Here is a 13729-nt window from a genome sequence, read left to right on the forward strand (position 1 = left end):
GGGGATTGTAGCCTCGTGCTGCCGGTCGCTTGAGACGGTGACCGATTGGTGGCTGGTGCACAGTAATGGCCATCTTTCTTGAAGACACGAACCCCGTTCCGAAGGGATTGAGTGGGCAAGTGCGTTGGAGAACAGGTGGGAACTTTGCACGTCCAGGATTCGGCATGGTAATACTCAAAACCTCTCTCTCGTCGGTGGCGGTTAGCCGAAGGCAAACTGCGGTGGAGACGGGCGAGCAATGACGGCGGTGCTGATCCTGCGTGTCACGGTGCGATCGCTGTTCTTCCGGTTACGTGTCTTGATTCCAACTGCCGGCCGCGTGACTCGTGCCTCGTGACTTGCGGCTCATAACGATCTGCTGTCACGCAGTGCACTGCTGCGGCGGTGCAAGCTCCCTCGGTCGCTGCGGTTGATCGGCCAACACGGTTGACAGGCTCATACGGTGGCACGAGCACTCGTCACCCGTGAAGGAAAATTTAACATCTGCCTGGAATGCAGCCGTTCGGCTACAGAGGAAAGCAATGCAGCTTTTTTGAAAACATCGCACTTGATAACAAACTCGTGCAGGTCCAGGACTTGGTACCACCGTCAGAACCACCCGCACCACTTATCGTGAGTTTAGTGACTATTACCGCCTCTCTGGCAACACGCTTACCAGGGTCACCCATCGCTAACCTCTTCCAAAGGACGGGTATAACGCCTCCTCCAAGCTCAATCGCGTCGCAGCCGACCCCTCCTTCCTCACATCCTCGACTCCAGCTACCACTCCACCTCTGCCCACAATGTGCTCAAAAGCCACACATGAACATGACACCTGCGTCTGCCTCTTTAACACCCACCCCACCGTAACCTAACAACACCACAAGACGGAGGTCCTGGTACGAACCGAGGAAGACTCCCAGCGGCCACTGGGTGCCTGCGCACAGCGCGGGATGGTAAACCTACGGGCAGCCATGGAAGCCTCCTTGGCTGGTTGTGTAAATACGTACGTTATTTGTCTCCCTCAATCTCGCTATGCATGTGACGAATCCGAATTCTGAATGACCGGTTTGTTTCAGGAGCGCAGACAAAAATGCCAGAGGTCAGAAAATTTAAAGTTTCCCTAAACATGAAGCTTTCGAAGTGCGGAACATTATTCGCCAGAGGGGCTGTGGTGACCTCTCATGACAGGTTTCAGTATCAGCATGGAGCTGATGCGTAAAGGGGCAACAAATGGCACCCCAGCCCCTCAAAATTCCCACAAAAAGACACAGGATTGTGTTTTAAATAATTTGGTGTAGGTATTGCGTTAATTCGTGATGTCTTCAGTATTTTTTTTATTTGTGTACCTTTTTGCAGCATATCGATGACAGCCTCCATGCCAAAGGTACATCGCAAAGATAACCCGCAACAGTTTTCATAGGAGTAGCTTGTGCATCTGTGGTGCAAGGGGATGGACATGGGCTTCGTAACTTCCTCTGCTGTGCCTCATCTTAACCTGTTAACTTCAGTTCTGGTTTCTCCTGGAGTATTTGGGTTATCTTTTACCAGGAATTATTAATAGTATACTTGGACTGTAGCAACACCGAGAGTTGTATGAGTTTGGTGGGAAAATGTAGACGCCGTGTGCATCAATCGTTAATAAAACTAAAGCGTCAGGCAAACCCCTGTTTCGCTTAACAGAAACGAAGCCATGATAATCAGCCCTACGTTGGCGTGACTTGGCAGCCGAACGTGAACGAGTTCTACTGCTGTATCTTGCCTATTTACCCAAACTTCATATTTTGGGAATTATTAAACAGTATGTTGGTGTTTGCTTATGTTCGTTGTGTGCATAAAATCCTATTTTTAAAGCAAAGCTATCTACCTCTACCAGCCAACGATTCCTTTTTGGCGTGCGGGACAGGAAACTTTAAATGCGGACGGGGTCAGGAGGGCAGTTTCGGCTCCTGCAGGACAGTATAGATGGTGCGGCGATTGGGCGCTATAACCCAGCGTTACCCGGGTTACCTATTACCCAGCGTTACCTGCTCGCACCACCGGGTCCGTTGGAAGCATGGCTGGAGGGACGAATTTGTCGTCTCCCAGCAAACCACGTTACGTCGAGCAGATATCCCGGAGACGTCAGCAACCGACATTGCAGATGTCCAGGAGACGTACCATTGGGGTCGGAGTTACATATATACAACGTTGCTACAACCGCAAAAAACCCATCCAAATCACACGAAGGATCACGTCCAATAGACGTCTCATGGTACTTTTATAAGCTGTTTACGGGATGTTACCTTAGTGGTACGTCTTATGGATATTGTAGTGGTACGCATGCAAGATGTATATAGATGTCTGTTCTACATTGGTTTTCTGTCTTTGGCACAAGCATTAATTTGTTATATTCATGACTTCTGTACGTTAGTATGATATTGTTGATATGAACCTGTATGCCTGAAATTTACATTCTTTATACATTATTTGGAAGTTTATCCAGCCTCCTTTCCAAGGTTGCCTACGTGTTGTGGGCATTTATACTTCAAATACATGCCTTACTAGCTATTCAGCACTGTTTGCTGTTACTTGTCAACTGGTTTCTAGATTAATGTGTTTCCACTTTTGAAGTGCTGCATACTGCATGAAGTCTCATATGTGAAGTGCCAAGCTAACCCCACACTCTCGCAGAAGCAGACGAAGCACAACTCTAAACAAGAAATTTCGCGTCGAAAACAAGAGGCAGTAAGTAACTGCAAACCAGTCCTGATCAGCACAAGCACCCTGGACACTAAGGCAACCACAGTAGCGTCATCGAATTGTACCATACAGCACGGCTGTACAGGCCTTCTGCAAATAAACTATCACAGAAACAATTCAAAACTTAAACTATTTAAAATCACAGTCTCCCATCCTATCTGTAAGTACCTGCAGCTAGGTAGTAAGAACGCTTTCAAAGTACACATAAAACACAAGAGTTCAGGCAAAACAGTTTATATTGACTTCCAAATGATGTAATATGGTTTCGCAACACAACCACTTTAATTTTCATTCCTATCTGCCCTGGCCCACAGGGTACACATTGTACAATTACAAGAATAGTACAAATATTCATGACTATAAATAAGTCACACACAGGAGAACGGTTGACACAAAATAGGAAGAAAAGCAAACATGTAAACCCAGGGTACAAGTACAAGCTAGCTATGCAACTTGAAATATCGCACATAAAAATAATTGGGTGAAAAGCAACGCAAGAAAAGTATGAAAACAAAGAAATGATTGAATGGTGGTTACAAAACACAGCAAATTTACAAAACTAAATAGTTCACATGTAGCGAAAAGTTTGAGGAAAAATAAAATAAAAGCACTTAGGAAACACAGAAGTGGTGTTGAGTGGTAGCTGTGAGTGCCATACGAATTTAAGCTACCTTAAACAAACCAACATCTAGGGAAATGGTAATAATTTATAGAAAATGTGTGTATAAAGAAATGACTGTAGGCGGTTACAAGAGCAGTAAAAATTTACGTGATGAAATGATTCACGATTAGTGAAATGGCAGGAAAACAACAAAACAACAAAGAACTTTAGAAACAACTTATTGAATTCTGGTTAGGAAAACAATAAGTTACACTATTTCAATATTTTACACAAAGTGATATGATTTGGGAACAAACGAGAAAACGGGGAACACGAAAATGATTGAATATTACTTTCAAGAAGACAGATTTACATGACTACGTGACACCAAGTGATACGCTCAAAGAACAATAACACAAAATAAAAACGCATGGAAGCACGGAAATGATTCAATGGTGGTTCAATGGTGCATGCCTCCATCATCAGTTATGGTAGGGAATTCTTAAACAGTATGCGTTCTTCGTTGTGGTGCCAGAAACTGCCAAAATAGTTGAGAGAGAGATTGGTTGGAAAGTGAGTAATATTTTCATGGTCCAAAGACTGAAAAAAATTTAATACCGCTTGTAGCAATTAAAACTAAGAGGCCGCAGATTGTCGACAAAGCTGTTATTTGCGCAGGATGTGTCTGACAATAAAAATCTGGGCCCTATACATTGTCTGGTTGAAGAATTTGATGTCTGTAACTACACGAAAATATCTAGTTACACACAATGCAGGATGCCACTCGCAGGTGGAAAAAAGCGTGTTTCCTGTTTCCTAAACCAGGAGAAGTCCCGCGCCAAGTTGACCGTCAACAGTCGCTTGAGCAGGCGCCTTGTGCAGACTGTTGCAGTAGCACCTCTCTTGCAAGCCAGTTCATCAATCTAGGCATGGGTACAGGAAAACCTGTGTTGTTAATACAGCTTTTTGAGGCTGGTATAATACAGAATGGCCGCCTACCATTGTCACTGAAAAAGACAGTGTATGACAGCTGCATCCTACCGGTACTAGCCTACGGGGCAGAAACTTCCAGGGTAACTAAAAGGCTCTAACTTAAATTAAGGACGACTTAGCAGGCAATAGAACGCTAGAAGATGGGTGTAACAATAAAGGACAGGAAGAGAGTGGAGTGGATATCATTTAGTGTCAGCACTGCCACTACTAAGGCAAACTTAACAATGACTATGACAGCTAATGTGAGGTACCACTATATATAAGAACAATATTTCGTGAATGGGGACTCTGAGGACATTTTAGCACAGCTACAGGACCCATCTGAACTTGCAAAATATTTTTCTGTGTCTATCCTAACCGCTCGGTGGATTGATGTGACAATACATACACGGATGAAGCCATGTCCAGAAAATGTGGCAAAAGGAAACATGCACAAACCCGGACAGCGTCACTGCCATGGACGTATACTTCATGCAGCAGAAAGGCGAGGTGGGCTAGTTGGTAGATATGCATAACTAAACCTTCAAAAAGCACATCCGTGAAAAACTAGTCATGTTGACCTGTTCGCTCGTCCTGCTAGGCCTATATTTTAGTTGAAGTATACGTTGTACAGCAGGAAGCATCAAAGTAGTGCAAGACATTTTTACAGCCCCATGACATTCACACATAGTCTAAGTGGCACCTGTCAGCAGCCTGCAACATGTAAGTTATTGGGAAACGACAGGCCAGAAACCAGAATCCTACTCTGCCTTAAACCTGCGAAATCCCAAATGCTGTGTTACTCTGATCCCGAAGGTGTGTCACATACTAAATTCATTAAGCTGGAAATTCCATAAGTCACAGAAATTTAACAGCCATTTTTGAATATTTTTACTAGGTTCTGAAAGGTTAATTTACGTTTGCGATGCTGCAGTAAGAGTACGAAGCACAACCAGCGACATGCGTGTAGTTCTGACGTTACAAAAAAATTCGGGTTGCATACACGTTGTTCATTCCAACATTTCACCACCAAACTCAGCGTTCGAAAAGATTGAACACTCAATCGAAACGCGAAAAAAGCATCCAGATGGCATTTTAATCTAATGCTGTACTCTCGGAATTCACTCGATTTATTATTTTGTTTTAATGCTACACGCACGGCAATCATTCAATTTATTGTGCACGTTTTTTAACCGAAAAATATTATGACGAAAAAAACGGCATCTGCAGAAACGAAACAAAAACCAATATCACGCTAAAAGTACAGGGAGTGCGTGTAACGCAAACACGTCTATATTCGCACAGGGACTTACATTCGCACTCTCCAACTTCTCTTATTTCATTTCATATCAAAACAATCGCCTAGCAAAACAGGACAGAACACAAACACTTCACCAAACACAGGGCTAGAAATTGCGGGAGAATTGATTCTGTTTCACAAACGCAGCAGCCAGGTACAAAGGTCTACCGACAAATTTCCGCAACGCACAAAGCGGGTCCCTCAAATCGTTAGGGCTAACCGCTTACGCGTACCGAAGTTCGAGAGCAACTCTGCTACGTTAAATACATATGACAAGAAAACAAGGTTCACTAGTTCTCACTTACCTCCACTACTTGGGAGTATTTCTTCGTCCGGTAGATAAATCCATGGTAGTCAAATCACCGAAATAATGAAAGCAACGAAAGTTGAAGGCGTGCACACCCGTGCCGTCACCGGCCTGTAGCACGCGTATCGATACGGAGTGCAGTTAAAAACAGACGATCGGACTCGCCGCGCAGCGCCTTCCTGTCTCGTGTTCGTCCGAGGGAAAAACTTGTTCCTGAAAGGCACCCACCTTGATAAAACGCGTTGCGCAATAGATGCCCAAGTTATTGGCAAATACAGATATTAGTTGCCAATTATATACAAGAAAAGCTTGAGCGTGGGTATTTTTTATTAAAGAAAACAGTAATTGTACCGACAATCTAGATTACGGCATTTAAGGCAATTTCAGGGTCTGCGGTGGAAATACAGCTGCCGTGGGGTTGTGGCCGCCGTAATTTTAAGGTTTGTTCTGATGCCGCAACCACTTGCAGCGTATATTCCGCGCTTTCACGCGTCGACATCGCTCCGCGTTGACGGCGTCGGTGAAATGCACGGCGACGTGAGCTGACGCGGGAGGAGGAGGAGGAGGAGAAAACTTTCTTGAACAGGTAGATCGAGCTTCGAAGTGGGCGGGTCCTAAGCCCAGGACTCCGTTGGTGCGGTCTGCCGTCTTCGCCCTTTCAGCAAGCTAAAGCTGCTTACTTAGGTCCGAGCTGGCAAGTTCACTCTCCCACTGCTCCTATGTAGCTAAGCCGATGTCTATGCTGTTCGCCAGATATCAGCGTCGACGCAGCGCCAAGAAGCATCCGAAAGGAGGCGACATTGTCCGGATTCTATGTCCATTTCCTGGTTGGGGGTCATTACGTTCGCAGAAAACAATCATTTTTTTAACACGTGCGGTAATTTGGTGCCTTGAGGCAAATAACAAGCTATTTCTGTTCGAAAGTGCGCATTCATCCGTGGCTAGCTTGGCTTTCATCGGGGAGATCGGGGGTTCGGGAGAGCTTTTCGCGAGTTAAATACGGGAGCTCTAATTACATCGCTTGTAGTGTTAGCATGATGGGCTTGTCTGCAAGTTTGGTGCGTAACGAACAAAGTTTATCAACGACGGAAATCTAGCGGTGCATTCAATTTCATTCGCGGCTACCGTAGCTTGCATAGGGGGAACGATGAAGCGCGATAGCTTTTCTTGGCTTAAATAAGGGAGCTTTGGTTACATCACTTGCAGTATTAGCATAATTGACCTCGCCTCCAAGATCGGTGCGGAAGAAACAAGCGTTAGCACTGCCGAAATTTGTCAAATACGACAAAACGAATCACCCCCGACAATATTCGCTTGCAGCCTCTGTTAAGGTACCAAATTCTTGGGTCCACGCATTGTTTTCCAGCGTGGTCGAGTGGATTGAAGCTTAGGTGCTGGGTGTTGTGTCTTGAAAGTGTATGGTTCCAATCTTGGCAAAACTTCACGGATTTTTTTAGTTTTCTTTTTTGCAATGAGGGTGTCATCGACTTCTCTTTTCAAGGCAAAAAAAGGCAGAGTACCTTGCCGTTTAACGTACAAGGGACGTTTGACGGTAACCTAAGTGTCAAGGGAGCCCCGAAATTTGCTTTGCTCACACTTTGAATTCCTGAAGCTGCATTCGGTACGTAACATCAAGGTTAAATCAAGTAGCAAGTAAAATTGTGCGAATTCTGTCTTAGGTCATCATCCTATCTTATTTTGTTCAGATATGACGGCAATGAACCCCCCCCCCCACCAAGAAAATCTTACAAGGCTCGTTGGCAACGTCGCTTGTAAACGAATCCTGCCCTAAGTCCTTGCCTCTTCCCGTGAGGTTCGGTATTGGGCTACTGTTTTAAAGGTCAAAAGTTCAAAGCAATAGTGGTGGATTACAATACTTGCACAAAACCCCTGGGTACAAAACCCTTCCCCTCGGTAACTTCAATATAGTACGCCTGCGGAGAGTTTGAAAATAAAGTATAGCAGATATAGCTAAAATAAATGTAACTGCGATAGACATGTTCGAAGTAAAAAACGGACATACCAGCTACATCTGAACAACGTCAGCAAAATATGTCTAAATACCGTCCCCAAATGAAGCAGCAGCAACATCGAGAGTACGTCTTTAGCAAAGTGGAAAGAACGTCCGACATTAAGGTACCAGCAACGTTATCTCAACATCCAAAAATTTTCATTAAAATATTGCACTTTATACGGATGTCTAATAGAGATACTGCTGGGACCTAGACTTTCGGATCTTTTTGGGACGTCGCAGAGATGTTAGTGGTTTGCTGGGCTGATTTAGCGACAGTTGTTTTTGGCCTGTTCTGGCGTGCTTCGCGTCCATTGCGCGCTTTCTTCGCATGGCTTTATTAACTTGTTCGACAGCATCTCCTGGGTTACACGAACCCGACGGATATATGTGGTCGTACGGTAAAATACGTTAAGGATCGGTTTTCAGGGGGGTAAAACAATATATAGAGACCACATATACAGACACCGGGCCGCTAGAGAATCTCCACCTTTTGCGCACTGCTTGCCACGAATGGGATTCCCTATTATGAATTGCCGAAAACTGATTCAGTTGTGTGTTAACTACTATTACAAAAGGCGAAAGGAACATTGGTTTTTATCAATAGCGATTATAAAAGTTCACTCAGCTTTATGGCAATTCTGAAACATAATAACCTGGCAAGTTTAATCCGGTATAAATTGGAATCACTAAGTTCAAATGCCGAATTGGTTCGTGGTGGTCTGTGCTTGTGTCGCGCGTTGGTGTAGCCCCAAGCTAGCACATCAGGATGGCTAAGTTCCGCTCTCTCACCCTTCGAAACACGCTCCTGTCCGTTTTCTCTCACTTCCGACCGACGGCCTGGCTATTGCGGCGGTGTCGTCCGCCGCTCTAGCCCGGCCGTGGCCGACGCTCCTGCATTCGGGAAGCCGACCCCACGAATTCCAGGAAATGGGTGGCAGAATCTCTGGCTTTTCTCTTTGTAAAGCCATGTGTGTGAATTCAAGTGACGTCGCTTGGGGAATTGTTTTCAGTGTCGTTAAAATCTTTGCTTTCCAACCACCATCAGAGCGTGGATGGGAGCCAATTTTTTTATGTTAACCCTCCTTCTGCGCCGGTCTCTGAGAATCCGAAGTAGAAATTTCAATTTACCAAATATCCCAATCGCAGATACTTACTCCGTCTTCGGTAGTTTTCTAAACTGGATGTCTTGCTCTTAGAATGTTCCTTAACCAAAATGGAAGAGTTCGGGATGCTTTTAAAGCAGGCCTGTCAAAGTATTTGCAGCAGCACACAAAAAGGATGTGACCAGCACGAGTCGGGCTCGGCAGCCTGAAACACCGACCTAGATAAAGAAGCAAGCGGTGGGCGTACTGCGCAAATTTACGGGAATCTCACAAATTCGAGCAAATTGGAACGTGTATTTGGAATTGCTATATATATATGCTTATCTCCAAAACATTCAAGACAGTTGCCTTAAACACACTCAGGTTTTTCTTACGTCAAAGATGGCGAGTAAGGCCTTCCGAGGGTTGGTCATAATACAGCTATTGGTAGAACTATGTTAGCCTCACGCTCAGATGTTTCCTGTTAGTAAAGCGTTTTCGCAAGCATACGAATTCGTGAGCTGAATGTGAATACAAAACGTGAGTTAAAAATACCACATTTAACGTGGCTGAGTTTGCAGTGAGAGCCTTACACGTAAGAATTATGCAAACGATCATTTACCTGAAACAACAAAGGAAAACATTTTCGGAGCACTTAAGTATACTTACTTGTATTGTAGGCAAAGCCTGGCGATGCTTATTATCAACTTGATTTCTGATAAATCGTATTTGCATCGCGTTCTCCGATTTCCTTTTGTGTTGTCTTTTGGCGTGAATTACTCGCGGCACACGGCGCTGACGGCTCTCACTTTATTAATCCTCAGAGTAAATCTCAGCACTTCTAATTGATGAGAAATTAAAACGTCGACTGGTAACGTCCAGTTGAGCAGTTCTCTAACACGGTCGGTACACTCCCTTTGAAGCTCATTTTCGAGAAATTCAGCGCGCTTTGTTTCTTTGTCCATACACCAATAAAGGCATCACAAAGGATGGGAATAGAGAGTACGAAATATTTTGCGCCCCCTTATTCGACTCGGTGTGTTCTACTGCACCTTTAAACTTAATGGGAGAACACGACATTATTCTATCCACAACAGTTTTGTACAGGCCTTACTTGAGGGAGGTCTTCGGTGTTGAGAGGTTCCATGACCAAGTTGCCTTGTGAGTCTTCGGAGAACCTAGGAAGGTCGTGCCTGCCCAGGTAGGGGTCCCTCTGCTTCACGGGAAATTCATAGTCGGCACGAGACATGTTCTGCAAATGACCATACCCTTAAGAATCGGAATTCATCACAGGAAATACGGCCATACATTATTTTACGTGGCGGTTATTCGCTGGTACAGATCTTATTTTTATATTTTTCGAAAGAGCGACAGTTGTATTCTTTTAAGTAGTTGTATTATTCACGTGGAAGTGACCGCTGGTAGCTTGAAACTGGCTATGGTGCTAGCTTCTTAGAAAATTATACATTTTTACAGCCGCATTTTAATGTGATTTTAAACGAAACATTTTATATGCGCGTGGTTTCCAGAAAAGTCTGAACAAGGTTTTGTGCAGGAGCTAGCAGAACGAGTACTCCCGAAAAATGGTTGTGTTACAAGTGTTTTCGCTGGAATGGGTGTCTCCAGCCAAGTAACTATATAATGACTCCTCAGACTCTCGAAAGCAGCGTAAATAGCCATTTACAGCCCTATTTATCCAGGTAAGTTTTGGATTAGACGAAATGAACTCCGAAATAGCTCCAATGACAGGGCTGCACTCTTCATGTGGCTGTTTTCATCCCACCATGGGCAGTCTGGAAAGGCGCACTGGAGCGAGCGAATCAGTCCAGAACGATTGTTGTCACACATGCCTAGAAACCATGACTTCAGCTCACAAAAGTGCGACGGGCAAAACATAGCGAGACAGCTCGCTCTAACGGAAGCCAGCGCTTTGGCTCCGTCATTGACGCCCTGACGTCGGCAGTTTGGGGCGGGGCGCATGGCGAGGAACTCAACCCTTCACGCTGATGTCGATGTCAAAATATTATCCGTTCTGAGCTTCCTCGAGCATGCAAAAATAAAATTGAAATTATATATTGTATACTTAACGGCTACTGTTGAAACTTAATGGAAGATAAATCCCCATGCAAATGAATGTTTGGAGGTTGTTGACTCAGGTTCTAAATTTCTTGTCAATGGTTTTTTAACTCCCTTGGTACCGTGATAAACGCGCGCCTTAGGCTGCTGTCTGTGTGGACAGAAACATGTCGGTGAACTTTTCAAGTGCTGAGTCAAGCACGCTCATTGAGTCATATGTGTGCTTACGGACTCGCCAAGTTGCTTGCATAGTGCCGATGTCTGAGAAACCGGGTAAGTACGCGCAAAACCACACATAGATTTAGTGCCAGGTACTGGTGACTGTTTTGACAACACGTAGTGTAAACCGAGAGAGAAAAAAATTCGCATCAATACACCCTCTGAAGGCGGGTGGAAAGCTAAGCTGTAAGCTACACCCACAACATTTACCCATGCGATGTCACTTTAGTACTTCAAAAAGATATTCTTTGCTAGGTTTAAATCATTGCATGATTCGTAATCTGTGTTTGGTTGAGTTGTGTTGGTGAAGCACATGAGTGTGAAGTCATTTTTTTTTCTAAAATTAAAAAAAACTCATACTAGATCTCACTTTTCCGTATCTGCCGCCGCCGCCGACGGGGGCGACGAGATCGACGGCACAGACGCAGGAGAACTGAGATAGCATTCGTTACTGTGAGCATACTTTATTTTACACCAACTCCTAGCACCTGCGTAAAGGGTGCACAGGGACGTTACGAGTGCCGTGGGCGGAGCGCCCAACGGCGTGAGAGGTCAGGTGAAGCTATCATGTGGCATTCAGTGAGAACACAGGGAGTAAACCTGGTGATGGACTCGGTAAGTGCCCCGTCTGTCTCCCCCGTTTCCACACGGACTCGTAGATCAATCGGTAAGACAACGGACCCTCGCTTGCTTTCTCTATTGGTTCCACGTTCGATTTCTGGTGGTGCCGTTAGCTTCTTTTATTCGTTCGCGGGATTTTCTGTGGACACCAATGGTCGCGGCAGAACCCTTGGGGGTAGAGGTAAAACACCTTGCTTTAAAAATAAGCACATTATTTGGGCGTGGATGGGTTATTCTCAGAATTAAGGCTGATGATTATGTTTTATTTCTAAGATAGAATATGTACCTACACATAAAATCAAAGGAATTTTAAATTAGGCTCTGCACAATGATGACCTCAAGCTACCAGTGCTAGCTGAAGCCAGGCAAGTTGTTACATACGAAATCGGTGAACGTTTCGGAGTTCTTTTGAGACGATGATCTCGCGAATATTTATGGGTTGGGCCAGGGATTAAAGCAATTTTAATAGGCCATAAATTCCCGAGTAAATCTGGAGGCACCATCAACTATTGCTCCCACTGCTCCCGATTCTCGCCCATAATTTAACTAGGACAGGTGCTAAGACGTGTAAACATATTTGTATGGTACCGCATGCAGCGGTAAGTACAAATGGTTAACGTCCAAATAAGGAAGTAGATATATTTCAGGAAACCGGCATTTTAGCTGGTAGACATAATTTTGCGGCACTGTCATCCGGTTCATTCTCAGTCTTGTTTAATTGCGACTGATATTTGTACCTCTACATAAGGCACTGCGCCCTTGGTCAGCGTGCCGCAATGCTTGCGCCGCCTCGGGTTCCGGATATCAAAGTTATCTGTTCTATCCCAACTGTTCAGTCTTTCGTTAATTCATTTTGTTGCTTCCCATTTTGTTCGCCTTTCTGGGTGTCTAGTTATTCACAAATATAGGTAATACAGGTTCTCTAGGTTCTGTTACGGCCTTCCCTCTTGATTGTTTATTCGAGACCGTCCTTTAGGTTTTCGGTTAACCTATGTTAGGTTAGGCTACGACCTGCCTTTCTGAATTGGATAGGGGTAGAATTAGTTACCATATGTGTGGGCTTAAAATAAAGACGTAAAGGTTGTGCCCCAATAATATAGCACCTGCGGGGAGATAATAAAATGCCCACTGCAGGTAAAAAATGGCGGCAGGCTTCACATGGCAGCGATAAGCCAATGTTGGCCAAGTGCCGGCCACATTTCGTGCAGTGTATTTTGCTGGTTTCAGCCACTTATAGATAGTTCCTCCAAAATAACTTTGGCTGCTCCGACTGAAAATTTGAAACCCGGCTGCAAGTGCATTGAAGAGTTAGATCAAGAGCACCATTACGCCGTATTGGAAGTATCACTTCGCAAGAACCAAAATGTAGATACTAAGCAAATCCTTACCCTGTGGCTAATGCGGCTGGCAGCTGGATTGGTAGCAGGTTAATCTTCTTCGTCTCTTCTTAATCTTCTTCTTGTCGGTGGCTTGTGGGGCTTGTGTGCTCAAATAGATGGGAGCGCCCAAACGGTCCACGCCTCTGATTAGGGGATTAGCCAATGTTCGATATATAAAAGTTCACGATAATTGTGGCGCAAAATGTACGAATAAAAATGAATTGAAGGTTTTTTTTTGTTTAACTTCGTAACAAGGCAAGGAAAAACTCTCTAGCTGCCTGAAAATAAACCCCTTAAAATCCATCTACCTGGGCAAAAAACTTCCTTAGCTATTCTCTGGTCTTACTTCTTTGCAGGCGCCAGCCTGCCGATAGTTACAATCATTTTCTCTGCTGCTGCATTTCATTCGCATCTCTTTTGTCCACTTTAGTTTTCTT

The 13729-nt window shown here is 44.5% G+C and overlaps 2 protein-coding genes across 2 annotated transcripts in view; both read right to left on the reverse strand.

Moving 5' to 3' along the window:
* Positions 1 to 10248, reverse strand: part of LOC144149013 (uncharacterized) — a 134021-nt gene extending 123773 nt beyond the window's left edge. Inside the window, exon 1 of the mRNA XM_077680544.1 lies at positions 10112 to 10248. Within this exon, the coding sequence (XP_077536670.1) occupies positions 10112 to 10246 (135 nt within the window). The 5' untranslated portion in view covers positions 10247 to 10248. The remainder of the gene's footprint in view (positions 1 to 10111) is intronic.
* LOC144149832 (N-acetylated-alpha-linked acidic dipeptidase 2-like) overlaps positions 1 to 13729 on the reverse strand; it is a 380783-nt gene that overhangs the window by 191845 nt on the left and 175209 nt on the right. The window lies entirely within an intron of this gene.

Source organism: Haemaphysalis longicornis, unplaced genomic scaffold (genome assembly GCF_048455015.1).
Source record: "Haemaphysalis longicornis isolate Haplotype H1 unplaced genomic scaffold, Haemaphysalis longicornis Haplotype H1 scaffold_8, whole genome shotgun sequence".
In the NCBI taxonomy this organism is placed as follows: domain Eukaryota; kingdom Metazoa; phylum Arthropoda; class Arachnida; order Ixodida; family Ixodidae; genus Haemaphysalis; species Haemaphysalis longicornis.